Source organism: Primulina huaijiensis, chromosome 8 (genome assembly GCF_012295235.1).
Source record: "Primulina huaijiensis isolate GDHJ02 chromosome 8, ASM1229523v2, whole genome shotgun sequence".
Classification (NCBI taxonomy): domain Eukaryota; kingdom Viridiplantae; phylum Streptophyta; class Magnoliopsida; order Lamiales; family Gesneriaceae; genus Primulina; species Primulina huaijiensis.
The window spans coordinates 1,946,708-1,972,193 of NC_133313.1; the positions used below are offsets into that span (position 1 = coordinate 1,946,708).

Sequence of the window (25,486 nt, forward strand, 5' to 3'; positions counted from 1 at the left end):
AATCATTTCTTTTATCATTTACATACTAATCATTAGTTTATTTTATCCTCTAAACCAAACGCAGCCTTAAAAGAATGGGATGTGTTTACTCCTTGTCGTTAACTTTATGGTTAAAGACAATGGCAGGGACCGAACATGTCATAATTTTTTTGAAATTTAGGGACCAAAATTATAATATTGAAATGTTTAGGGACTGAAAATGTTTTGGTATGAAAGTATGCGGACTACAAGTAGAATTTTCCCAATATGCTTATGTGCGTATGTACTCTGGTACATTTATATTTGAATAATCTAGATTAGTTCAAGTTTAGAACGAAATCATTTACGATTATTTTCGGAGCTTTACACATAATTATACTTGAAAAATTAAATATTTCTATTTTTATTTATTATAAAATACGTAATTTTAGATTTATTTTATTTTTATAATATGGTTTAGTACCACAATTCTAATTTCTACTTAATTAGTACGTACCATGCTGCATGCTCATCTGACAATTCTTTCTTCAACTTTGCAGTGTTTAATAGGGGTGATCACATTTTTTATTCACAGTCCGAACCAAATTGCACTGCATCGTTTTTTTCTAATATTTTACAAAAATTACGATAAAATAATAATCATAAATCACACTGCATACGTATGTCGATTATTATTTTTTTAATCAAGAACAACGCCAAGCCACCATATCTAAACCGCTTGCCATGATATTTGGCATATGATTATAATAATTTGTAAAAACATATTCAATTAAATAAGTCGATATTCAATATATCTCAACTCTCTTCGAAATTATTGCTCATACACAGAAAACTTATATTCTTCTTAATTATTCTTCATATTAGTATTATATTAGAGTATTTATTTCTTTTACCGGAAATGTGTTGTTTGAAGTTTGAAAGCAAAAAAAATGACAAAATAATGTAAATGTTATTTTGTTGTGAGTGTGTTGTGTTGTTCAATTATTTACTTAGTTTTGAATCTTAATAATTGTTTTATCTAGTTTTAACTTTGTACGATTGAGTTATATTTTATATTTGAAAGACATTATATTATTATTGATTACAAATAAATCTGTATATATATTCTAATATTTTTAATTTGAAAAAACCACAAACCGACATTAACCGCCTGAAACAGATCAAAACCGACTAATCCTACATGTAAAATCGTGATTTTTTTTTACTATACTACCTATTGCATATGACAATTCGGTTTGAATTTTTTTTTAAAAAAAGCACAGAACATCACTATTATCACACCGAGTATTTAATACTGACCGCCCCTCATTTTTCAGAGAAGAAATATCTTTCCCATTAAATGTTTTACTACCAAGTAAAAATCCAAAAAACATATAAATCTTCATAAAAAGTAAAATGATCTTTTAAACTCAATATTTTAAAAAACCATGCGTAAAACTATTGTAAATGAGACAAATGTGCTTGCTTTTTTAGAAACTCAGGGTTTTATGAACTTAAAATTTTAGACAGGGGTTTTATTGCTTTTTTTTTAATATATTTTTTTGAACCAATTTTTCTAAAAATATTTCTTTGGGGGAGGTAAATACAATTTTCCCACACAAATGTCCTAATTTATAAAGTAATTAACCAACAATGGGGATATCATTGCAATTTGCTTAAATTCTTTGTCCACGCCCATTATAAAAAGGGTAGCCTATGGGAGGGAAAATTTAAATGACATTGGCCACCTCTATTTCCAACTTCACTGTACTCTAGGGCTCCGTTGAATTGAATTTCGTTCTCAATCAGCCAAGAGTTCTCGCAGGCTCGGCTATCAACTTAGATGAGATATAAATATGAACGACAAGGAAAATGCTGGAGGTGAATTATCAGCAGAGCAGCGGTCCCGAATTTCCCAAAGTTTCAGGGCTGCGAAGGCACTGCTCTCCCGCAAACGAGCGCGTTTAGAGTAAGTTATGATCCCATTAGTTTCCAAAAGGCTGTTTTATCGAGTCAATTTGTTTTATTATTCTGGACTGGCGGAAAAATTACTTCTTGTTCAGTATTATTCAAGATTGGGTGGGAATAAGGTTCGTTCGGGATTTAATGGTTCATTTTCTTCTTATTTTTTAAGATTTTCAGGCATAGCCATTACATTTTCTTTTAAATATTGTCGTTATTGGCAATATATGTTTTGTATATTGGAAGTTCTGACGCATTTGAATTTTAATCGGTTCAGGGATCAAGATGAGAAGGTAAGAGAAAGCCAGGTGACATTCGGTGAGATAAAGAGGGCTCCTCTTTCGGAAATTTCGTCGAATATATCAGCTACAGTTTCTTCAAAAGGTTGCAATTTATCAAATTGTGAGAAAGGTGACCATGTTAAGAACATGGTTAAGAGTGAAATGCTCTCAATTTCCAATAGGCAAGTTAGATGTAGAGCTGGTCCGTGTTCATCAAATGAATCAATCAGTGGAATTGAACTGGTTGATGCTGGATTTGAGGTAGAGAAAGTAGGTTTTTCTTCAGAAGATGGATCAGATATAAATTTGTGTGGCACTCCCATAAAGCAACATGGCTATGCCAATGGGTGTGAGTGGAATTCAAATAACAGTTCTGTGAAACCTCTGGATTGTCCTGATATGAACGGCTGTTTGATGACGCATGATATTGTGGCAAATGGTTTTGATGAGTCAATTTTAGAACAAATTGATGCTCTCTGTGAACAAAAGTTAATTGGAGAATATGTGAGGGTTGATAGCTCAATTAGCAGCTCAATTAACCAAATGGATAGTGAAATTTTGTCTACGAGTTGTGAAGAGGGTAGCACCGTTACTAATTTTGATGTTAGCGACAAAAAATTAAATAGTAAACAAATTCAAAATTCTGGTGCGGTCAAATCACCGGATGAAGTTGCTAAAAACATGCCTGAAGAATATGCAAAGTATATTCAGTCTTTGAATGAGAGGCAGCGAGAAGCAGCATGTTTTGACATTTCAATCCCTTTGGTGATTGTTGCTGGACCAGGAAGCGGGAAGGTCTGCTTTCTGCCAATCTTTCAATCACATGTTTGCTTGCCCTTTTCATTCTTAATCTTATTGGTTCCCATGTCAGACATCTACCATGGTTGCACGAATTTTGATGCTTCTAAATGAGGTAATGATTAGTGATTGAAAATGCTCATGTTGATCAAGCTTATTATTTTCCTCTCCAGCTGATTAGGCCTTCCCCGGTCTTCTTATATTTGTGCATTTTTTCTTCCACGATATAAACTTCTTTTCCACTCTATTCTGTAATAAATTCCAGGGTATTGGTACGTCCCATATTTTGGCTATGACATTTACCACAGCTGCTGCCACCGAACTTCGTGAGAGGATTGGAGCATTTGCTGGAAAGGAAGCAGCAAAAGATCTTACTATCTGCACTTTTCATTCATTTTCTTTGCAACTCTGTCGTCAGCATGCTGAGAAGTATGTATATCTCCACACTCATAGATTATAATTTTGATTCCAAATTAATTTACTTTTGAATGTTCATTTTGGCTGGATTATATTAAATTTTCAACGAATAAACAATTAAAGCAGATTGTAGTCCATCCAATTCAAGTATTTGCACGTCGATGGGATCATTGCATGCAAAATAATAAGTGAACTAACTGCATGGTTGGATATATTATCTTATGTTTATACTTTTAAGAACCTACTTTTAAATGATATACAATCAATGTAACTCGTAGCATGATAGAAGTTCAGGAATATGCCAAAATTGTTATCCAATGACTTATTGTAGAATGTCCAGAGGAAAGTTTTTTGGGTAAGGTGATGGTGCCACTAGTATTGGTGCTAGTTTATTAGATTTCACCAATGCAGAATTAGTTTTATTTTTTAAACATTGTAAAGACATTTACATCAATCATCTTGTTGAGTTTCATAATGTGTTTGCTTGCTCTTTAATACATAGTACTATATTGTGCTTCTGTTCAGTACCACTAATAGTTCATGAGTTGTCCTGGCATAGATTTCTTGGTCAACGCACGCTTCAAGCTAATTCTGACAATATCACTAAAATAATATTTTGTGCACCGGACTTGTTATTTACTATTGCAAGAAACATTTAGTTTGATTCTTCCTCAACCATCATCCTATTCTTAATCTTACCTTATGAATAGGCTTTTTTTTAATCATTCTCAGGTTGATATGAACATTTTATCTCTATAGGTTAAGCCGCACAACCGAATTTCTAATTTATGGGCATGGCCAACAAAGAAGAGCCATCATCGAGGCTGTTCGTCTATTGGAGGATGGAAAAAGAATGGCTAATAATGAGCTTTGCAAGTTTACTGAATTATCTGAGGTTAATTCTCTTAAACATTTCAAAGACAAGTCAAAGAAATGGCTAAAGTTTGTTACTCAGGTAATTAATTTCCGTCTTTCTGCTGTGTACATTTATGGAGAAGGATTTAAACTTCATAATGTCTTTTAACAACTAATGGCTTGAAAGCAAGAGGACACACTTGTAGTGTGTTTAAAATGCCAAGGACTTGATAGAACCCAACACCGATACACACGATGTTGAAAAATATGCACCAACATAGTTAACCTTTCAACTAGATTTAAGTATTTCACATGTCTTTCTTTTTGTTTATCTCATTGTCGTGTTGCTTGTATTAATGGAAATACTACGTTTCAGGCTAAAGCTTCTGGAAGGTCGCCTGAAGATCTTCATAAAATGGGCGATGAGATGGGAGTAAGTTGTTATGTAGTTTTTTTCTTTTTCCTTTTGCTTCATTTGGTTTTATCCCTTGGCATTGAAAGTTAAAAAATCTGCTTCAGGCTACAATTCTCCAGAACTACAATAACATATTGAAATCTTGTAATGCATTGGACTACCACGACTTCATCAATTATTCTGTGAAGCTACTGACAGATTTTCCCAAAGGTTTGTCATATGCGCCAATTAAATATGGGATTTCAGTAAATTTTGTTGGGTAATGACCCTTTTAATTATCTTGTGATCTTGTCCGCAGTACTTGAGGAGTATCAAGAATCATGGAAAGCAATTGTGATTGATGAATTCCAGGATACCAGTGTCATGCAATATAGCTTGCTGCGGATCCTTGCATCCCATAAACGTATAACTATTGTTGGTGATGAAGATCAGGTTCATTTCTTCCTCAATACTTTTTAATTTTAAACTTGGTAATATTGCCTCTTGATTTACCTTTGGAGTAATTTTCTAATAATTTATTTGATTTTTTTTAATCACAATTCACCAATCATCCTGCAGTCAATTTTTAGTTTTAATGGCGCTGATGTTTCTGGATTCGATGCATTTAGAAAAGATTTTCCAATGTACAAAGAGGTTAGCCTTGTGTTATTTCCCCCCTCTAATATACACAGTCTATGTTTGAAAAGCTGCTAGTTTTAGAAAAATGCAGTTAATTTAACGATGTTTCTTCTTCTCATTTCTTCAGGTGAGACTAAATAAAAATTATAGGTCCACTCGCTGCATTGTTGAAGCTGCATCAAACCTCATACAAAATAATTTAAAAAGGTGCAATTCAAAGGATGTTCTTACGGATAACGCTTCTGGGTCAAAGGTAAACAACCTTGAAAACTCTGTGCTTTCTCCTTTTGTATTATGACTAATTTTTTTTGACCAGATAACTATGAAGGAGTGTGGCAATGAAAATGCACAGTGTGCTTTTGTGATCGATAAAGTATTGGAAATCACATCAGACCCTTCATCTGCTAATTCCTCCTGTGGAAATATTGCTGTGCTCTACCGGAGGCAGGTTAAGTTAATTTTAGTTATGTTCAACTTTAAGTGCAGGTGCATTCGGCCATTAGATAAACGTTGTATGCCACCCGTGCACTTAATGTGGCCATTCTTTGTTAAACAGGTAACCGGTAGAATATTACAAACTGCTTTCCGCAGTAGAAAAATACCTTTTAACACACATGGAGTGGCCTTCTATCGCAAAAAGGTAGCAAATTTGAGTTTAAATTCTCACAAGTTCCATAACTACTTTATGGTTTTCTTTAAATTTGAACTAGATTTTATCTGCTAGGCCTATTATTTATCATATTTGCCTACAATTGCACTTTCTATTTATGAAATGAGTGAAGTTGGATATCATGGAGTTGTAACACGTAATATTCAAAATGTAGTCATTCCTCTGAAAGTCAAGAATCTGGCTTAACAGCAATGAATGACCATTTATTCTTCTTTAAGCATTGAGTGACATTTCTCCCTCGATCAGTATTCAGTGTCGACTTCCCACTTCTGAGAAGTTTAGCATTGGAAGAGAAACTCTTTCTCATTCTTATTTTTCATATATTATTCAGTCAAAAATATTCATTTAAATAGGCAAAGATGACAAAATTAAATCACATCAAATCAGGGATAATATTCTATCACAATACTGTCATGCCAAAATCAACTCAAATTAAATCAAATCTATATGTAAATTGATTTATTCAAACATGGGTAAACTTATCAACATATACTTTGTTCTTATAGCGCATAAGCATGCATTTAGGGTTGTATGTTGAGAAGGAGCTCTTCTTTGTGCTAAGTATTAGGAGTTCAATCTTGACGGAAATTGTGATTTTGTTACCAATTTTTTTGTGGCTTCCATAAAATCTTATTAAGAAGGAAAAGGAAATACTGATGTCTAATTGCTTGACGGAAACAATCTAGATTGGGTTCAATGTTGGAGTTTTAATTGACGTTGTGAATCTTATTTGCACTAAATAGATATAGACTTCCCGTATATAAATGAATGGCAAATGTAATCTCAACCAGTGTGCAAAGGTTGGGGAAATCTGAAGTTATTTAAGATCAATTCTATTGTTAACAATATTTTAAGTGAAAGCATTATATCTTTGAAAACATAGTCTTTGCTCGTCAGATACATCCAGAGTCAAAAGTTTCAAATATTAGATACTTATATGTAAGAAGTTGGAATTTTCCGAGCCATTCTTCTTTATTTGTTCTTTCTGAAGTGCATTGCTTAATAATATCACCTTTATTATGTGTTTTTGCGGATTACTCATCCACTTGTTTGTAATCCCTTCTATCATTATAATAAAGTTTAGTTTCAAATACAAAAAAAGAGTTGGATAGCTTTTTTCAGTGGATGAGATTAAAAGAACAATGTTTGAGAGCGACGGAAAAAGCTTCGGATCCAGTTGGTTTTAGGTTGACATTTTTTTAGGAATGTTGGGATTTTGTCCAAGGAGATCTGATACATCTGCCTGATACCGAAATTTTGTGTTACGATCCCCATCACTCAACCATTTCACTTTCGTCTTTTGATTATCTATCTGATTTCTTTGGCATACGAGCTCTTCTAGTGGACATTTGGTATCATTCCTCTCGACTGCTAACTCATTTGAGCACTGACCCTCAAGTTCTTGCTCATTCTAGCGTCAAATTTTATTTTCTTACTCCACCAATCTCATTTACGTGTTTCCGAAAACTTCTTTATTCCAAATTAAAAGCTCACTTTTGACTATTTAAAATAGTCAGTTGAAGAATGTTGAGACAAAATTAAGATTCAGGCATCTAGCTGGATTGAAAAACATGTAGAGTTTAAGAACTTCTCGATTTCAGACTTTATGAGAAATTGGAGTTGAGCATGGTTTTTGTCTTTTTTTTTCTTTCGGTGCGGATCATTTGTCTGCTATAATTATTGCTTCTAATTAATGTATATAATACAGTTTCCTATAAAAAAAACTGTGATTGAGACGTTTTACCTTTTAACAGGTTGTTCGAGCTATTATTGCCATGCTGAATACCACCTTGCCTGGTTGTGACGATGGCCCATTTCGTCAAGTATTCAAGGCTTTCCTGCCATTTGAGAATGAGGAAAAGAAGAAGGTATTTTTTCTATTATTCCAGTGATTATGCATTCTAAACTTCTAGTTAATTTTTTTTGGATACGACTTCTAGGTTTCAAGCTTTATGATATGAGGTCTTGGGTTTTCATCGTCAACATAATTATCACTATAACTTAGAAATTGAACTAATTGGGCCAACACGTAAAAGGAGTATCTCATTCAAAACTATAAATTGGTAAAAGAATGACATTTAGCATCCACCATCTAAATGCAACAAGGAATGCTCTAAATGGCGGCCGCCTAGGCGGGAGGCACCTCGTCAACCGCACTGCCTTTTACCTTAGGCGGTTCTGTAGGCGGTAGAAAATGAGCAGAGGTGAGTGAGGCGGTCAAAGTCAACAAAATTAAAAAAATCCTAATTATTAATACAATTATACACTTTCTTCCAAAACATTATAGTCACACCAGCCCAGTCACCCACAACCCCCGCCTCCTTCCGTCTCGAACCGCCCACCACCGCGGCTGATGCCCCATTTTTATTTATATATATATTTGCAATTTGTATAAATTGTATTTTATTATATTGTATGAAGTTTATTTATGCACAAACATCATTTAATTACATATATTACATAAAGAATTATGACTATTTGTAATTGCATTGCGTGATTTTATATAACTATGTATAATAATAGTGTAAAAAAATTAAACCGCCTACTCAGCGAGGCGGTGGCGGGTGCCTATATGCCCCAGAAAAACCCTCCGGCATCCCAATAATTAGACAAGATGAATGAAGTTATATAGGCTTCGTGTATGAGAAAATGTACAACAATACAAATGATAAAAATCTAACGCATGTATGACAAAGGCGAAAGATTGATGAAATGAACGTCCATGGCTTCGGACATCTAACATGTCCATTTGCCTCGCTGCAAGTCTTGAGCAATCTGTAATAAATCCATTATTTGTGGAATAGACATGCCTCAAGAATGGGATGCAAGCGACTGACACCCAACACAAAAGATAAACGAGAACCCGTTATGCATACAAATTTGAATATGAGATACATATGAACATGGTCGTGCATATGAAACACATATATGATATCAAGGTGCAAGAGATGAATAAGGTGTGGGTTCTTATGCAACTACATGTCTACACCTCTATTGACCCACATGGCTGTGAGTCTGACTAATGCATGATGTGCCTATCATCCTCTTCTTGAGACATCAGTCATGCATTTTACTGCATCCATTGAGACCCGCGGCCTCAATATGTCTCGTTATCAACATCCACTCCAAGGTCGCCCACATGAAATGGAAACAACAAGAGCAAAGAGAGAAGTTCAATAGGTTACAATGCAATGCTCTTACGTTCACTTTCTCAGTAACATGTAGCACATGCCTATATACTGTTTTTCTTAGAATTGCCTATGTACTATTTTAGTATCATGAACTTGCTATTTAAATGAAGCCTCTCAAAGCATGTATTACGTGCCTCAATACTTAATGGGCCCTAATAAAGGACTTAGGCCCAAGAGTTCCCAAGGCCTTGGGAGAATCTAGACGTGGGAGAATCTAGACCTGGGGGAGAGAGGAATAAAATGTGAAGTAGGGGGAGGGCTGGGGTTTCATTCGGTTATTTTCCTTGATTTTTGTATCTAGCATTGCCAGAGGAGAGCAAGAGCTCTTGTACAGAGTTAATACTCTTGGTTTACATTTTATATTTCATATATAAACTTACATTTTAGAATTCAGAATTATATTTGATCTATGAAATTAGGGTTGCAACAGCATGCCATTTTGAGAAGAATCCAAGAAGATAAGACCACAATCTCATGCAACATTATTTTATATACGCATCTACTGGTCTAAAGTTCCTTAACTAGCATGAAAGATTATTACATCTCCCAATATCAGGAAATAGATCCCCAAAAGTGAGGTATTCAACAATCCCACAAATTTCGCTTAAACCATTTAGCAAAATTTTCAACTGTACAAGAGATTAGAAGGTTTAAGACATTTACCAGTTGCCTTCTTTGAGAATCTCAACACCTCAAATTCTTCCAACTTGAGAGAAGGGTGAAGTCAGCGGGTCCTTTGGAATCCATCGGGAAACACAATTATGGGTAAAAGAAATTTTTTTTTTTTTTGGGGGTGGTGGGTTGTGGTGTGGTGGTGTTGAATACAGTGAACCGTCTCTTTTCATCACTGGCTCATCATAATGTTGAACCTAAAATTTGGACAAGGAATCTATTTATATGCGTTCAGAAGAATCCTAAATTTCCAGACCATGGAGTATAGATCCATGGTAAAAAATGTGATCGATCCATGCATGTTGGGCTTTCAAAGCTGTGGTCAGGTTTGTGATACCATGAAGTGCCCTGTCCAATAAAAAATGTGGACATTTGTCACTCCATATACCGTGTTAAGGTTGTGACAGGGCAAAATAATGAGCACAGGTCGGTGCTTGTGTCCTCAGGTCCATGAGACTTCAATTTTTTCCAAAACTTGATTTTTTATCCCAATCTTGGAATTTGGATCCCAATATCCAATTCTCAATTATCATATCAATTGACATTAAAATATATTTTTGGATGTTTTAACTTGGGAAATTTTAATAACAGTAGTCTTGTGGCCTTTATATATATGTATATATATATGAGTTATCCACTACTTTCTCGGGTTTTTTTGCTGATCAACTTTTCAGGTGATTGAGCACATTGACAAGGTTTCAACAGTAAGGAAATGCAGCTTTATTTCAGCATCACGTGACATATTTAATGCAAAGATATCTGGAACCTTTAAGAGGTTTGTTCTGTATGTCTTTATCATTATTAGAAATGTAGTGAAAACCCAAGCCAGTAATATGATGATCAAGGTTGGTTTTACTTAAAAACCATTTGTTTATTTTGAGATTATTATGATTTCTTGACATCCATACTTGGACTAGCTTTGGCAGCTATTAGACTTTTGTTGATTAGTTTCATTTTTTGCATATAGTCGAACCGCATGGAACTGTGATGCATGTGAAAATTATATTTTATGCTCATGTTGATATTAGTGGACGATACAATTATCCTTAATTCGAACTATTTCTTCACAATATTCCTTTTAAATGAATTAGCAATTCTATAGATTTGAATAATATATCCAGAGAGGTTATGTATTACCAGATATGCCTTTGACTTTTTGTATTATGGAAACTCTGTCTAGAGAGTAAAATACCAAAATCAGTTATATTATTGGTAATAAATATTTTTCTAATACCCCAACTACCTGTAAAATGTTAGTGACTTGAATATGCAGATAATTAGCCTATTTAAGTAATTGTTGGATAAATGAATAGTAGTAAAACTTTGGAAACCACAACACAGGAAACTTCTCCGTCAGACGTTCATTTGGAAGCAAGATAACTGCCTTTTCTTTATGAATAACTCTTTCTACTACCAGTATCCACTGTGTAAACTTTTCTTTTATTTTTTTTTGAAGTTTTTATATATTCCATGTGCTGAAGGTTCACAATTTAACTTGATTGTAGGGCCCAGCTGACTCAAGGACGTAAGGTGTTACTCACTCTAGACATGATATCGAAACTTGTCAATAGAGTAAGTCAACACGGAAAATTGATTGGGTTTGTGTATTTCATTTTCTATGCCTTTCACAAGATATTTGGGCCATTAGCACAACCTTGTGTTAATATTTTTCTTTTCATTGCAATAAATATTGATAGGTGAAGTTTATTTATTTCTTTAACTAGAACATTATGGTGCTTCAACTTTTGTCGGCATCTTCGCCTATGTTATATCTAATGTTTTTATGACAAACATGTTTATCTTTCCATATTTTTAACCTTCGTATCGTATCTTAAACATGTTTCTTTCTTTTAACGAAAAATGTTAACAAACTTCTTCATTTACCAATTTCATGCTTTCAGGAACAATCAATTTCCGCTGTTATTACTTCGGTGGCAAACATGGTGCCTCAGGTTCTTTTGTCTTTGTTTAGAGAAATAGCAATTGCCTTTCCTTTACTTCGCTTCCTGTTTACGATAAGATTTTTAAAAAATATAATACAAACATACAGTTTTGCCTGATTTTTGTAGACTAGCACTGTTCATCAGCTATTGTTGAATATTAGACTTTACTGTCCTTTTATTCATTAAATAACAACCTATACCATTAATTGTTACTAATTTTATGATTTTCATGGTATAATTCACTATTTTATCTAAAGTATTGGAAAGGTTTTCCGGAATTTCAGGATTAATTTTTTTATGGAGAATGAACTTCATTTTCTTCAATTGATACGTAAATTTATGTTGCATCTTTTGTACTGAATTGAATTTCAGCCCTTGGCTGAAGAAACTTTGCACTACGTATTGTTTCATCAATATCTCATATTCTTGTTGTGTTAACATCACTCAGTGATCAGTGAAATTAATTGGGTGATTGTGTTGATCACATTAGTGGAAATTCAAATGTTCATGAATTGATTAAAATTGGCTGCTAGAAGGTAGGATTGCGGTTAAATACACATTTTGATTTGGATTGTACTTTATGGTTACGCTTCTACTACACGTCTTTCACGCTGCTGAAAATTGGTTTGAAGTTATGGATGTTTTTGATAAAACTTGAATCATTGACTGCAAAGCTAACTTTAGGGGTCCGCCAAACCCAACCCCCCTTCTTCTTGGCAGCTTTTCTGAAAAGTAAAAAGAAAACAAGTTTTGGGTAGATTTTGGTTTCTATTTTTTCATTTGCAACATACTGTTTGTAGTCTCTCCATCACCCCTATTCCTATTTATCATTTTGACACAAGAAAATTTTTCCTTCTAATATCTGCTTCTGTAGAAATACCTTCTTGAACAACGAGCAGTTCTTGATGTTGATGGAAGCAAGTTGCTAAATGAGGATAATGATCTTCGATCTGTAAGCGTGGACTTCTATTGTATCTTCTTAAATATTCAATGGTGCAGATGGCAGAAATATAACATCTTCCTTCTCAAGTGTGGCAAGTACATTTTGTACATAGACTAATTGTGTTGTCCCACTGTGCAGGTGTTGCAGTATCTGTTAGATGATGTATCTTTGTTTCTGACAACAATACATAGTGTTGCAGAAGGTGGAAATGATGGTATGGCAGAGGGCATAGGTTGTGTGACTACACTAAAAGCTTTTATTGATCATATTTCTGTACGCGAACAAGAAAATTTTCAATCAAGAAAGTATGACAATAAACACTCTGTCACCCTTACTACTATCCACCAGGTTCTGCCAGTCTAACTGTCATAGACATTTAGTCTTCATTCTTGGTGTGCGGCACTTTTGCAAGTGTACACTTCTTGAATTTTTAGTTTTTTGCTTCTCTTTTCATGTGGCAGTCAAAAGGCTTAGAGTGGGACACAGTTTTCATTGTAAAGGTAGCAGCTCAAATCTTGGCTTTACTGACGTATTGCCGGATCTTCTTGGCTTCTACTATCATAGTATTTTTCATGACTATATGTTACTCCATGCAATTGATGCTTTTATCTTGAAGGGTGTTGTTTTTATTTATCAACCATGGACCTGACGCATGGTTTGGGTCAATTATTCAGGCAAATGAAACAGAGGTTCCCTTATTACATGAATACAGTGGTATTCTAAATGAAAATGGTGCCTCTGTTGAGGTAACCTTATGTTTAGATGAAAAACGTCTATGCAAACTTGTCCTCAGAAGTCATTTAGCTATCTGACTTGTTTTGCCACTTGTAGGAGGAGAGACGCCTGTTCTATGTTGCAATGACTCGTGCACGTGTAAAACTTTTTATTCTCTATGTAATTATGGATTCCAACTGGCAGGTAAATCTACAAACAGCTTTTGATTTCTTTATTTCCTGTTCCTTCTCAGCTTCAGCACACTTCTCTTTTAGGTTCTGCAACCGTCTCGTTTTCTTAGAGAAATACCACATCATCTACTGGAGACCAAGGTGAACTTTTCTTTTCACTATCACATGATCCTGTAATTTGCTGGAAAATCTTGAAGAGCACATTTCTATTTTTATGCAATTCTGGGCTCATTAATTTATTGTAAAAACCTACTAAAAATTGCTCAGATCATTCGGGGAAAAACAAAGAAAAGAAAATTCAATTACGTCCACAACACCATCTATCAGTTACACAAATTGCAGTCTCGAGAACCACTATAGATACCTAGGAGCATATACCAGCTACTTCGTTTTGCGTACTTCAAAAAGTGAATATGCCTTGTGATTGAGTTTTTGTGTTCTCAAGTGGTCATACATTTTCCATCTTAGTTAGACTCAAATCCTCAGTATACATGAAACATATCTGACATCAAACATTTGCGAATTCACAACTGTTCCTTTACAACAACACTCCTTGTGTTGCACTAAACCACACATTTAGATTGTTGACTTGCCTACTATGACATTAAAATGGCCAATAATATTAAGTTAATGTCATTTTCTGAACCATGAGCTTGATAACATGCAAAAATCTATTACTAAGATGAGAACACAACTACTTTAGTTTTCCACTATTTCTAGTCTTACTATTGAACAGGTTGATTATAAGTCGATAACTTGTTTTTACTTTTTTTATTGCTAATCTCCGTTCTGTTTCTCTGAAAGTATGCACATGTTTACTCAAAGAAAATAAATCAATACGACTGTGAACATGTTTACTCAAAGAAAATAAATCAATACGACTGTGTAAAAAAGAGAGAATGATATAATTTTTCGATAGATATCATTGACTGAATTCAACCATATTTAACAGGTTACAAAGAATCTCAATCCCAACAATTAAGGAAAGGAAATTTTTTAAAAAATTTCACAAAATAAAATCCTAACTTTAAGATACAATGAGATTTGATTGTAACTAATTTATCTAATCTAATCTTCTAGTGTAATTGAATATTTCTACAGATTGTTTTCTCATGTATGTCAGAAATTAGAATCAAGATGTGCTGGAGTGTCTTTGAACTTCCAACTTAGTCTCCTATTATCAAGTTCCAATTGATGTATGACACATGTCAGTATTTTTTCTTGTATGATTTGCCATTATTTTCTTATTTTACCACCTGTAAGTCCCACTGTATTTACTTCAGTTGCTTATGTTCTAAGTAATGAAAATTTTACACGTTTATAAAAGCCAAGAAATTTCTTTGGTTTTGTTATTGATCATTTGTTTCTTTTACGGATAAAATGTTACATATGGTGCCTTTTAGTGTGAATCGACAATTTACATGCTCAACCATTTAATCAACCCTTGGAAATTATACTAAAAATCTTATTTACGGTTGTCGATGTTGTCTACTCAATCTACCGTTGTCATTGTCATCTGCTTCAACATTTCATCAAAAAGGTTCTTTTCTTTACATACATAGCGCATAATATTTTTATATCCTCTTGGATTAATGCCGACTAGAATTGTGCCCAAATATACTTTGGTAGAAAGTTGTTGTGCAGGTTAATTCATTGCTGAATTTTCATTTATATTCATGAGATTTAGTCTGTTGTTCTTGTTTTGTGTAGGAAGATCTGAATTCAGTGAGTTCAAATGCAAGTTACAAGAAAATTGAGCAAACAGAAGTGTTCCAGATTCCTGTTGGTCCGAAAATGGAATCTACTGAAAGCAATACAACGCAGCATGTTTCTTTTGATAATCCACTCCAAGAGGCATCAAATGATCCTAGTGAAGCAACTGAAAGCTTTTTCTATTCCAGCAGCTTCTTGAAAAGGTTTTCTTTCAACGCTTACCAGTGGTGGAATGCCATAGATTAACAGGTGTATTTATACCGAATTCGTATTTTGATTCTTCATTACATATAGGTTCAATACAGAGAATCGAGCTGTTGTTTCACATCTGTTCCATCAGTGGGCCAAGAAACCCGCATTTCGTGAGCCCAAGAGATTACTCGACAAGGTGAGCCAGAACTCCTATCCTTCAAACTCTTGCATCCAATTTCCATGTGTCTTAGAAAGTTTCTTGCATCCTTTAGTTCAAAATTTTATTTTAATTTTGGGAGCCAAGTTTATCCTTTCTATGAGGTTGGTATGTTTCTCAATTGTTCTACATTCTGCATGAAGTGTATCTGGCACTATGATGCAGACATCGGATGGATATTGTTCTTTCTGTATTATTGAGAAACTAAGCTGCAATTCTCTTTCAAAAGAAAAGGCTGACTCCATGATAAAAATATGCATTTAGACCATCGTGCGCAAACTGGAGCATGTGTTCAAATCACGTCCTTTCAACTGTTCTATTAACTAGTTTTATGAAACCTGGAATAACTATTTAATGTTTTATATTGTCTTACCAGAGGTTTATTTTCTCTCATTTTATTCAGGTTGCTTTTGTGATTGATGAGCGTCTAAGTGCCAAAAAAACCACACACAAGGTTGTAGTGGCCCATTTGAATGCACTGCAATCCATCAACTTTGTTATTTTTTGAACTCCAGCTTTACTTCTCCTTTTGCATCAACTTGCCTTGGTTTTACCAGTTCTGTTTCATTATCTTTTAATTAAGAACTCATTTACATGGATACAGTATGATATTTTAAACCAGCGTCTCCTAGTAGCTACTGCCATGGATAATTAAAACGTTTTTAGATCATAATTGATGATTGACCAGAAAGAATGGTAAAAAAAAAAAAAACAGTCTAGCTCCATCAATATATACAAGAATATACATAACAGGTAGCGCTGAGTAGCTATCAAACATGTGCAACTGTATTACAGTTTAGCTTGACATACATTTGAACAGATTCTAGTTAAAAAAAATCAATTTCAAAAAAGTATTATGCTGGTAGCCTCAAAAAGCTTACGAACCCTTATGGATGAGTTTGATATCTTACTTTAGATGATTCAGACAGTCTTATGTTGGTTTAAAGCCGCATAGTCTCCTATTTTTGCATGTTTCTGTTTGTGTTATCTGTAGTTATAAACTAAGGAATCCCTTCCTCATTGATCAGGATGTTTTGCGTGAACTGAAGTTATGTTTAACATCTGATGAAGCCTTTCACTTTGCAGTATCAGTAAGTATCATTTCTCACTTCAAAAGAAAGGGTATTATTTCTATTGATAGTGAAAAATTGAATGCTTAAACTTAACACAACACTGCCCTCAAAATAATACAAGGATGCTTGCAAATTTGCACTCATGTTCAATACTTAAGAAGTTTATTGTTTTCTCATGAAGGTACTGAAGTTGGAACAAGTTCCTGCTGAAAAGCGTGCTCATTTAATGAGAGAAAAACAGGTAATTCTACTTCAAGTTTCTAGGTTATAATTCCTTTGAAAGCCATCAAAGGAAGCCATCTGCAATGGTTTGTGGTATATTTACTTTAGTTTTATATAATAGTTAAAAACGGAAGCTGCTATGTTGACTCTGATACCATATAGATTGGGTAGAAAAGAATATGGCTTATTTATTGACTGATTAGGAAAATAAAGGTACTCTCCCTTTTATTGATAATAATTTCAACCTATACAATAGGAAATGAAGCTAAAGTTATGGAATAGAAATATACGCTGTTATGATCATTGATGCACACATATCCAGCCCACTAGTTTTCAAGATAACTGATAGAGAATCTAGTTTACTTAAATTTTTAGGACTCTAGTTTACTACTTATCTATTTGAAAGTTCTATAAATATGGGATATGTGCTAGGATTAGGAGAAGTGTTTTTCTTTAGAATTCGAGTTTATCTTTAGTAGTTGATAGGGAAATTTATCTTGGTCTTTCAGTAGTTGACATGGAGAACGATTCTTTGTATTTATAAGTTATTGTATGAACATAAATGGTTAAGCATAAATTTTCCTAAAAGCTTAGTGTTAAAAGATCGCGAGGTTCAATTTAATGAGTCTCAAATCATAGACGAGATCGTGAGGTTCTCTCCTAAAACGAGCCTCAATATCCATCGTAAACTCGCTAACAGCCCTGTAATGAGATCCATAACTCGGGACCATAACATTCAGCTAGTCAGTTTTGAATTTTAGCAAACTAATAGGATCCTTATAGTTACAAAATATGCAATCAAATCTCCCTCATATCAGGGAACTGATTTACCAGTGATTCTCAGCAATTGTTCCCAAATAGCAAGCTTTCACAATAGTTGTTTAAATAAAAAAAGAAATTAAAAAGTGAAAACCCAAAAACCCAAGAGAAAAAAATCAATCCATTTAAGACCAACTTGTTTGAATCTGGTTGTTAACTGGGCAAGTTATTATACTTGACTTGTTTTTCATATTCAAGGGACTCGGATCAATCCGGTTATTCTATATTAATTGAAAATTATTTTTTTGGTTTCTTTTAATATTTACAATCTATTTTATTTGTTTTGTATAATTTCATAACAAAACAAATAAACAATTGGTGGGTTATATTGAATACCTAATGTAAACCAAGTTGGTTTTTTGTACTGTTATCAGGCCAGGCTGAAAAACAATTTCCCCCCTAAAATATTTGAAAATTACCTTTTCTCAGAAACTTCTGTGAAAAATGACCTCCATCACACAAACACATGGCATCACATTTGGGACCATGTGTTTTTAGTGAAATTGAGGTCATTTTTCAAAACACTTTTGAAGGAAAGGTCATTTTTCTAAACGCCCCTCATCTGTTAGACAATTTGTCGAAGTAATATGTGACAGTATGACTTTGCGCCTTTTAAGTTTCGTGCACATGTTCTTATGTTTCTAATCTTGGTTATGTTACCATCACTATCTTACGCGTTTCAATATTTTTATTCAGGAACATTTTCAGAAACTTAGAATTGAGAGTGCGATGGGTTCATCTGAAGCAACTTCCAAACAGGTATTTTGCTATCCTCTGTATTTTATTTCTTAACATTGTCACCTGTAGGCATAAAAGCCTGATCTCAAGCTTTCATCATCTCATGACCAATTGGATCAGTTCTCCACATTTTTTGACGCATAGTCAAATTTTTATCTTCTTCTATCACTGCTTTAAATTCTTATAAGCTGTTGGCAGCAGAGGCAGATCCACCGAGTGCCAAGTGGTGCAATAATCTCATTTCAAACGAAAATCTTTTGAAGATTTTTATATATTAATTGACAGAAAAACAATTAAAGTATTGAGAAATAATTCTTGTATATCATATGCATAGTGTCTGTACATTAATATGTGGACTCTACTTTCAAACAAAACCGGAAACAAATCTTCCTAAATTAGGAAAATACAAATTAACTCCTAAAATCTCTTTAAAAGAATATGTAAAAAAATATACAATATTCTAGGAAATCTTCCAACACTTATCCTCAAACTGGCTTGAATATGTCACTCATAGGAAGCTTGCCAACCAAATTTTCAAACTGTACTGTAGGAAGACCTTTGCATGACTTGTAGTAGGTATATAAGGCAGACATAATACACCACTGTCAAATTTTTCCTTGATAAAATGCTTATCCACTTCTGAATGTTTTGTTCTGTCATGTATAACTGGATTATGAGCTATAGAAATAGCCGCTTTGTTGCACAATTGACTTGAATTGGTTTGTATAAGAATCCTCAACTCTTCCAAAAAAATCATTATCCACAGCGCTTCGCAAAATCCATTTGCAACATACCAAAATTCTGCTTCAACACTACTCTTTGCAACAACATTTTGTTTTTTGCTTCTCCAAGTAACCATATTACCTCCAATATTGGTGTAATATCTTGAGATAAATCTTCTATCATTTACATCGTCTGCCTAATTTGCATCTGTATAGGCCTACACTTGAAGGTAGCCTCTATTTTCGAACAAAAGTCCTTTCCCAGATGTCCCTTTGAGATATCTCAAGATTCTGAAGACAGCTTCGAAATGAGGATGTCCATGTGAATGCATAGACTGACTCACAACACTTACTGCAAAAGCTATGTCGGGTCTGGTATGTGCCAAATAGATTAACTTTCTAACTAATCTTTGATAAGTTATCTGTCCATCACTTCATTAGGTGCTGCAGCTTACAGCTTAACATTAGGTTCAACTGGAGTATATGTTGCCTTACAACCAGTTCTCTCTGTTTGTTTGAGTAAGTCAAGAACATACTTACGTTGGCTGATGAAAATCCCCTTCTTCGATCTGGCGAATTCCATCCCGAGAAAATATTTCAGCTTTCCAAGGTCCTTGATATCGAATTCAACATCAAATTGTTCATCTCAAGATAATCGTCTCCGGTCATGATAATGTCATCAGCATAGACAATTAAGATGACCACTTTACCTTTGGTGGAATGTTTGAAAATTAAAATGTGATCAGCTTGGCTTTGTAAAAAACCATGTCTCCTCATTGCATTCCCAAATTGCTCGAACCAGGATCTAGTGGACTTCTTTAGCCTATGTAGGGTTTTTTCAACTTGCACACTTTTTTTTTCAAACCTTTCTTCAAAACCTGGAGGTAAGTCCATATACACTTCTTCTTGTAAATCTCCATTCAGGAACACGTTTTAGCATCAAACTGATAAAATGGCTTGTTGGAGATAACTGCAAGAGGCAAAACATTCTGATTGTGTTAATATTAGCGACATGGGCAAAAGTCTCTGTGAGTTTGAGTAAATCTTTTAGCTACAAGTATGGCCTTGTATCAAAAAAAACTTCCATCAGATTTGCACTTTACCGTAAACACCCATTTGCACACAGCTATTTTTTGTATTTCGGTAGATCAACCACAGTCCAAGTATCGTTTCTCTTATGAGCCTTCATTTCTTCCATCACTGCTAATTTCCAGTTCGGATCACCTAATGCTTCCTGGACAATTCGTGGAACAAACATGTTAGAAATCTTAGACAAATGCTTTATGAGTGTTTGACAATTTTTCATAAGATAGAAACTTGGCAATGGGATGGTTAGTGCATGCTCGAGTTCTTTTCCTAAGTGCAATTGGAATATCAAGATCAAAGGGAGATATATCAAATGATAGAGTGGAAGGAATATTACCCTGACTTGTAGAACCATCACTTAGCAAGTTGGATTGATCATTTGATTGAGAAATAAATGGGCAGTAGCATTTTTGAGGAAACGCCTTCTGGTGTAGACTTGAAGTTCCTGTTGGGGCTTTTCTTCCCTTGTCTCAGATAAAGTAATGTCTAGCAAAGACGTGATACTACTGGTTTCCGTACTGCCAATAGTTTTTTCCACAAAGTGTTTATCGGAATCAATTAAGGGATCTTAAGCCATTGGTATTATTTCGTGAACAAGTAACGTGTCCCAAAAATTATCATACTCAACCACTATTTTCTCCCCTTGAAGGTAATTTGTCTGAAAAATGATTCATCCTCCACAAATTGGACATCCATGTTCTCAAAATTTTTTTTGTGACATGGTTAAAACATTTATGTCCTTTCTTGTTAGAAGCATAGCCGAGGAAGACACATTTTTCAGATTTTTGATCAAGTTCGGACCAGAAAACATTAGATATATACACATAGCAAACACAACTAAAAATTTTTAAAAGGAGGTTTGTAGTGATGCGTGAGGTATGAAAATAACTTTTTAAGGTTTGCAAAGGTTTATCAAATTTCAAAATCCGAGATGACATTCTATTTATCAAGTAACATGTAGTTAAAAGGGCATCCCCCCAAAGATATTTTGCAATTAATGGCTCGATCAACCTCAAGTAAATGTTTGTTTTTTTGTTGTGGTGTATCTCGACAAGTTGATTGGTGAATGATTCATTGTTTTAGAAGAAATGCTCCTAAATGTTGATTGAAATATTCAGTGCCCTTATCAGATCTTAAAATGCCAATTTTAGTTTGAAATTGATTTTCAATCATGACAAAGAAATCTTTAAACCTTTGTTCCAACCTAAAACTTTTTTTCTAGTAAATAAATCCAGCATATTCTTGTGTGATCATCAATAAAATTCGGAAACCATATTTTTCCAGAGAGTGTTTTAACCTTTGATGGTCCCCAAACATCACTATGAATCAAGTAAAATGGTTTCGAGGCAGAATATGGTTTTGCTTGAAAGGAAACACAATGATCTTTAGCAAAATGACAAGCTTCACAATGAAGTGTTGAATAATTAATTCCTTTAAATAATGCAGGAAATAAATGTTTAAGGTTACAAAAAAAACTAGGATGTCTTAATCGTTTATGCCATGGTATTACTTGATGATTGACAGAAGTGGAACTAAAGCTACCTAATGCATGAGCCTTATTTATCCAGCAAACAGTTTCATCAAAGTAGTACAAACCATTCATTTCTCTAGCAGTTCCAATCATCTTCCCCGAGTTCTGGTCCTGAAAAACACAAATGTATGGAAGAAAGAAAGCCAAACAATTGGAATCCTTAGATATTTTACTGGCAGAAAGGAGTTTACAGGCAAATTTTGGCACTTGTAAAACAGATTTCAGTGTAATATGTTACGAAATTTAAATGTGTCATTAGCCTGCAATGAATGAAAAACTGTCATAAACTATTCTAATCTTTTCAACTCCTGAACATGGAATATAAGAGTCAAATAAGTGAAAATTGCTTGTCATATGGTTGTTTTACCAGTAATATAGCTGATCATGCCTCTCCCCATGATGTACATTTTAATTGCTTGAGACCATCGAAGGAAATTGTCACTATTGAGTTGGATTGTAGTGATCTGAATGGGATGATTGTCAGATGGGTTTCAAACAAGTTGAGTCTCGGGTGGAGGCAGGGAATCTCGGCCTTGGACATTTTTCGGAAGTGAATTTAAGCCCTATGATCTTTGATTTTTCTCTGAAACCAAATTGACAGAAAAACAATCAAAGTAATGAGAAATAATTCTTGTATATCATGGGCATAGTGGCTGTACATTAATATATAGACTCTACTTTAAAACAAAACCGGAAACAAATCTTCCTAATTAGGAAACTAACAAACGAGCTCCTAAAATCCCTCTAAAAGAATATGTACACAAGTTTACAATATTCTAGGAAATTTTCAAACAATATTTTTGTAAGAATACGAGTTTACGCCCTCAATTCTGTTAGTCAGATTATGAAAATTTGTTCATGGCAATTTACTATAGGCAATGAAAACTTTCTTGGTTTCAAAGATAATTTAGCAAGATTCCAAGATGGCCTTTGTCAAAATATTTCACAAACTATACACTTCGAACAAGGATTTAAATTGGTCGAAGTTAACTTTTGTATCAGCTGGTAGACAGAGAATATGAAAGTTACCTCAAAGACTCCCCATATATATATATATACCTAGCCATGATGATAAAAGCACCTAGTTTTCTTGTTGTCAACTCTTACAATGTTGCCTTTTCCTCTTTTCACATGACAGATTGCTTACTTACAGAGTCTTGGATGCACAACAGTGCCAACGTCCCGCCTCCATGCTTCTCGTTTGATTGAGGAATATAAATCCTTATGACCAAACTGTAATAGATTGAAACTGATTCTAGAGAGTAATTGCTTTTTATATATGTAGATTATTGTTCTTGCACATGAGTCTAGTTCGCACAAGACTTCATGTGTGCCCTCAAAACCCTTCAATTTACTGGATTTTCTCATTCTTCGTGAGAGATTAATTCTATATATTAGAAATCCAAGGGTTCAACTTTGTCCATACCATATAACGAGTACTTTTTGGTATTGCATAAACAGACATTGTGAGTTTTGTAAGAATACATGAATAAGTTATGTAATTTTCGAGATTGATAGTAATTTCTGCTGAAGGTTTGAAAATCTTTATTGAGCCTTTTTACGCTTTAAACATGGTGGTCTTGTTCATAGAGAATATATTATAAACACTTTTTTCTTTTTAATAAGAATTATTTCACTCCAAAATAAAATTTGTTTTTTTTTGTTATAAAAGTAGTTCATAAATTGAATCGAGAAGCTGAATCAATAAACAAAAGCACAAAATAAGATTATACTCTTCTGCAAACTTTTCGAGTTGTAGAGTTTTAATTGGGCACTCATATAAACAAAGCATTACATGGGCACACCATAAAAGGATGTTTAGTGTTGATTTTATTGTAGAGATTTAATCACTGGTTTCATCCTATGAAGAAAATAAAGTTTTACCCTTTCGCAAACTACTTGTATAGTTGTATTCTCCTGTCAAAACAAATTAATAAATCTTGTTTTCATTCGGTAATTAGATGCGTAGAGTTTCGTCCCCGTCATGTTGGTATAATACAGACCAACGTTTTGCTCCTATTGCATATGCCTAAGAATCTCACTTACCCAAAAACAACATGAACACTGAAGTCAGAATCTAAGTAGATCAATTAAATTGAACAAGTCGACATATAAACAATGCATATAATTATGAGAAATAATCATATCATATATTTTTATTTTAAATTCTCTACAATTAGAACACTTCTAATTAGAAAAACTCTACTAAGATTTCACTAACAAAATCTTGCATTTAGATGCTCGTTTATTTCGCAATTTAGACAAAAATGGAATTGTGATGTTGGGATCTTGGGTAGAGGCAGGTGATATTTTAGTAGGTAAATTAACACCCCAAATGGTGAATCGTCGTATGCCCCCGGAGATAGATTGTTATGAGTCATACTTGGTATTCAGGTATCTACTTCAAAAAAACTTGTTTAAAACTACCTATAGGGTGGATCCAGAAAAGGGGAGTTTCTAGTTATAATTCAGAAATGATTCGTATATATATTTAATAGAAACGTGAAATGAAAGTAGGCGATAAAGTAGTTGAAAGACACGGAAATAAAGGTATCATTTCAAAGATTTTGCCTAGACAAAATATGATTCATGTGCAAAATGGAAGACTTGTTGATATCGTCTTCAACCCATCACGAGTATCTTCACGAATGAATGTAGGACATATATTTTAATGTTTGCTCGGGTTAGCAGGGGTCTGTCTAAACTCCACTTAGATAAGAGCTTTCAAAAATCAAGTTCATTATATTAAACTTTAGCAGTTCATCTTAAGCACTTAACATTTAAGTCTTAAATATCATCGAAAGATCGGTGGCCAGTTGCTTGTGACCCTATGTGGTTCAAGTTTATCGTAGCAGTATGATTACAACATTTGTGATTTTCAATGTCAAACAATTTTGGTTCTTTGTACTCTCAAGGACACATTGTCTATTAAACCATTTTGATATATAATAATCGGAATGTAAGTCAAACATCAACCTATCGATCATGGTTAGCTCCTAGTATTTGCACTTCACGAATACCTAGATATAAATTAATAGCACCCTATGAGAACCTGTCAATCATAGTTACCGTATAATACATTCTTTTCGCTCATATGTCTCGATTGAACATATGAAAATGGATAGTCGAGACCCCTAAGATTTCAATAACTATGTATTTGTTTCTTGTTAAAATTCCTTGTGCGCATGTATGAAAACACCCCTTTTTCACAAGCACTAACCACTCTAACTAGAAATTCCTTGAATCATATATCGAAAAACACATAAGAAATCTTGGTTCAACAATACCAACAATGAATCTCCAAAGACCAATTGTAGGATTTTGACGTCACTAAATACCCAAAATTAGAGATGTTAAAACTGGTTAACGGAACGATCAAGCCTGCAACCTGCAATTAGGTGAGGCGGGACAGTACAAGCCTGTCCGAATTTTTGACGGGTTAAGAAATTATCAACTAAACCCACCTATTTTAAATTTCGAGACGGGCTGATCCACCATTTGAAGGACTGAAAAGTTTTCAACCCAACCTATCCCATTTTGCAATC

General features: G+C 34.0%; 1 protein-coding gene across 2 annotated transcripts; it reads left to right on the plus strand.

Annotated features, from left to right (window-relative positions):
- Positions 1-1,154: 1,154 nt before the first annotated feature.
- Positions 1,155-23,500, plus strand: LOC140982420 (ATP-dependent DNA helicase SRS2-like protein At4g25120). Of its 2 annotated transcripts, none has more exons than XM_073448914.1 (29): positions 1,155-1,927; positions 2,198-2,996; positions 3,073-3,114; positions 3,265-3,428; positions 4,176-4,371; positions 4,648-4,704; positions 4,791-4,896; positions 4,985-5,118; positions 5,245-5,319; positions 5,432-5,557; positions 5,621-5,752; positions 5,861-5,944; positions 7,729-7,842; positions 10,512-10,612; positions 11,343-11,409; positions 11,739-11,789; positions 12,655-12,732; positions 12,862-13,071; positions 13,185-13,223; positions 13,398-13,469; positions 13,555-13,641; positions 13,713-13,769; positions 15,339-15,544; positions 15,636-15,729; positions 16,154-16,204; positions 16,779-16,841; positions 17,005-17,064; positions 18,561-18,623; positions 23,080-23,500. In XM_073448914.1, the coding sequence occupies exons 1-29, from the start codon at positions 1,815-1,817 to the stop codon at positions 23,167-23,169; spliced, it is 3,531 nt and encodes a 1,176-aa protein (XP_073305015.1). In that variant the 5' UTR covers positions 1,155-1,814; the 3' UTR covers positions 23,170-23,500. The 2 variants fall into 2 exon arrangements, with proteins under 2 accessions (XP_073305015.1, XP_073305016.1); XM_073448915.1 differs by having other exon boundaries at positions 11,739-11,780.
- Positions 23,501-25,486: the final 1,986 nt, after the last annotated feature.